Genomic DNA, 3,358 nt, shown 5'->3' on the forward strand with positions numbered 1-3,358 from the left:
TTCGTTGCTTGTCTCTGCTCGGGACACACACACACACACCCGCGTAGACGTAAACCACACGCGGGGAGAGAAAGAAAGAGAGAAGGGCGGCGAAAAGGGAGTTAGCCGTCGGCCCTGCTCTTCCCGGCGCTGCGCAGCCCCATCATGCCCTGCGGGGTGACTTGCCACGAGCGCAGTTCGCGGCTGTAGTAGTCCCGCGTCAGCGGGTCCCAGAACATGTCCAGCTCAAAGCTGTAGAAGAGGTCGCTCCTGTCGTCGTAGACCCAGTCGTCGGCGCCTTCGATGGTGATGTTGAACTCCTCGGCGGTGAGGTACACCGGACCCTCCGGCTCCCCAAGTATTGGCCGCAACAGGCGATTCACGGGGTTGCCCTTCTCGGCGGCCCCCGTCGATGCGCGCTCCCTGCGCCGGCGCTCCTGCTCGCGCCGCTGCTCGTACTTCTGGTCCGTGCGGGCGCGGAGAGAGTGGGGGTAGGACCACAGGCATAAGGAGGTGATGCAGGCGCAGAAGTTGAAGCAGATGGACGCGATGTAGACCTCAAAGCCCCAGTCGTACTCCACGTGGCACCCCAACGAGGGATCGCGCAACGACTTGCACAACTGTCGCTCGCAGCGTGTGTAGAAGTGAAACAGCACGCAGACCACCACGCCGCACAGCAGCGCCAGCAGTAGCAAACACATCACCACAAAGGAACTGTGCGAGCGGGTGGGGCGGTTCGCTATCCGCAGCGCCACAATCAACCCCAGCATAATACATATAAATTGCACCAGGCCGAGCATCCACATGGAAGTGATATACGCCCGCACAAACGCGTGGGACGCCTCGCAAATGGTCTTTCCCGTAACCCGGTCCCGCAGCACACGCGGATACCACGAGCTCCCGCGTCGCAGGCACAACCCCGCCACGCCGTCAAGGCAGGCGAAGAAGAGCCCTATGGACCTGTAGTTGTGGTCTTTAGCCACCACAAGCCACTCCGTCGATCCCACCCCAATGGCCATGCAAAACACGCAAGGAACAAGTAAGCAAAGAAGAAAAATAACAAAACGATTGAGTGCGTTAATCCTATTATATTTCACTTCCTTGTACAACACAATCTTCTCCACCGCCGCACGGTCGCGCCGCAGCTCACCGTCCAGGTGCATCGTCGTGCTCCCAAGTCGGTTTGGAATATACACCTCTGACGGCACAAGCGAGTGCGGAAGGCTGTGCGTCGAAGACGCATTCCTGCTGTAGCTGTTGGGGCCGCCGGCGCCCTCTACGTACTCTGCAGGCTTGCAGGGCGCCTCATTGTCGCCATGCGACATCCGTGGAGGGCGGTATGACCCTCAAAAAAGAAAAGAAAAAAAAAGGCGGAGATATAACATGTGGCGCGAAACGTGTCCGTAACTCACGCACCACATCACACGTCATATGAGGCCAACAACAACAAAAAAAAAAAACATTTTTATTGAAACAAAAACAAAAAAAAAGAGAGAGTAGTAGGAGAAACTTGTCACCGCCATCCCCCCAGCATTATTCCTCAACACACATTCCCAAGAAGCAAACGGCTAAGAAGTCAAAGGCCTCGCTCACGATCGAACGTGGCAAGAGGCCAGTGGTGGCCAATGTCTGTGCCGCGTGTTCCGTGTACCGCGGCGGAACCCGAATTGTGTTGTGGTCTGTGCAAAGAAGCTGAAGCACCAACGGGCCACCGCCGCGGTCATCCAGCAGGTAAAAAAGAATCTCTGTGGCCTCCGCCCGCTCCTCGGCGCTCATTATGTGCGCCGCCGCCGTCGATCCCGACCGCGAGGCCTCCGTCATCCACGACGACGCACAGCAGAGTGTTTCGTGAAGGAGGTAAAACAAATGTCTGGCAACGGCACGAAGTGGATTAAATGTGACAGGCCCGTCGGGGGCCGAAACCCCGACGGCGACGTCGCCCGAGCCCAGAAGCCAACGAGCCACATCTACGACGCCTCGAAGCGCCTGCAGTAACGGTATAAGAAGTGCAGCGAGGGCCGATGTGGCCTCCGCTGCTGAAACGCCTCCTCCTCCCGCTCCTCCCACGCTTCCTAGGCGGCTATGAATCCAGTCTGGTGAAAGTTGCAGGAGATACTCCGGCACAACACGCCGCACCTCCGCGGCAACACGGCAACTGGTTGCATCCGTTGCCGAGGAAATGAGCACGGCGTTAAAAGGATCGCGCGTGCCGCCTCCACCGGAAGGCAGCGGCAGAGCGCACGCCCCGTGGTCCTGCCGTGATGGAAGCAAACGTGGCCTCCAGAGCGTCGATGGGAAGCCGCGACCCACGGCGGGCGGGGACTCAGTCGGGCACGGGCGCACGCTACCCCATGGCTTTGGAGCCAGTTCGTCCACGTCCTTCCCTTCAGTAGCGGGAAGGCCCTGCGATGAAGAGGGCGCTGCTGCTGTGACGTTGGCGTTTTCACTCACCGCCGTTAACAGGCCGGGTTCATGGGGAAAGAAGCGACCTCGCAGCGCCTCCGCCTCCTCAGTGAGGCCCCTCACGTTGGACTCATGCAGCCTGAACCATTCCCGCTGACGCGACACGCTGGCGTAGATGCGGTAGAGCTGCAACTTCAGCTGCGACGCAAGCGGAGCCCCGTCCGCCCGTAGGGGCGGCGACGGCGCCGCCTCATCGTCCGTGCGCCCGCGCTGCCGCGACGTGCACCGACGCGACGGACGCATCCACACGCCTGGGGGCGGGGGGGGGGGGGGAGGGAGTGAAGCAGAAGATGTCGCAAAGGAAGAAGAAGAGCGGTGGGGGGGGGGGGGAGGAGACGGATTACGGCAGGCACTCCCCACCATAGAGGCGAAGCGGCAGCAAGCGGAGAGAGAAGAGAATAATAATAAAATAAGAAGAAAGAAAGAAAAAAAACATTGAGAAGACCACCGCGAGGTGGGCCTTCATTGCCTATTTTCCCGCACAGGCGGGACGCCACACGTGATGCGAGAGCGGCCCCTAAAAACGCCCTTGCGCCCGCTCAGAGAGCCGCAGGGGGCGCCTGTGCCCCCGCCCTCCTTCCGCACCCACGCGGGGAGCAAAAAAAAAAAAACGCGCCACACCAAAACTAAACCAACAACAACAGTCACCACCACGACAAAAACAAAAAAGAGGGGGGATTTAAACAAGGAGTGGAGGTATGTAAGAAAGAAAAATTCAATAAAGATAAAAGACGAGGCCCATAGAAGAATGGGAAGCATCACACACATTCCCCCACACACCTCCTCCGCCCCAGCAAGACTCGGCATCTCCCCTTTTCTTCCCTCCCCGCTCATCCCTTCATTCAAGCTAGCCGCCCGGTACATCTAAGTTTTGTTTTTTTTTTGTACTTTCGCTTTGCCTGTCGTTTTTATGTTG

The 3,358-nt window shown here is 58.7% G+C and overlaps 2 protein-coding genes across 2 annotated transcripts, besides 3 other annotated features; both read right to left on the reverse strand.

Moving 5' to 3' along the window:
• Positions 1-101: 101 nt before the first annotated feature.
• On the reverse strand, positions 102-1,304 carry Tco025E_09610 (uncharacterized protein; the record flags this gene model as incomplete). Its single annotated transcript, XM_029376421.1, has 1 exon — positions 102-1,304. One exon carries the CDS (start codon positions 1,302-1,304, stop codon positions 102-104), a length of 1,203 nt encoding a protein of 400 aa, XP_029223464.1.
• Positions 1,305-1,512: 208 nt separating this feature from the next.
• Tco025E_09611 (uncharacterized protein) lies at positions 1,513-2,685 on the reverse strand (the record flags this gene model as incomplete). Its single annotated transcript, XM_029376422.1, has 1 exon — positions 1,513-2,685. The coding sequence occupies one exon, from the start codon at positions 2,683-2,685 to the stop codon at positions 1,513-1,515; it is 1,173 nt and encodes a 390-aa protein (XP_029223465.1).
• A 10-nt stretch (positions 2,686-2,695) lies between these two features.
• Positions 2,696-2,719: a microsatellite.
• A 109-nt stretch (positions 2,720-2,828) lies between these two features.
• Positions 2,829-2,886: a sequence feature (GA-rich).
• Positions 2,887-3,059: 173 nt separating this feature from the next.
• Positions 3,060-3,110: a microsatellite.
• Positions 3,111-3,358: the final 248 nt, after the last annotated feature.

Source organism: Trypanosoma conorhini, assembly GCF_003719485.1.
Source record: "Trypanosoma conorhini strain 025E chromosome Unknown Tco_14.4_contig_01194, whole genome shotgun sequence".
Lineage (NCBI taxonomy): Eukaryota > Euglenozoa > Kinetoplastea > Trypanosomatida > Trypanosomatidae > Trypanosoma > Trypanosoma conorhini.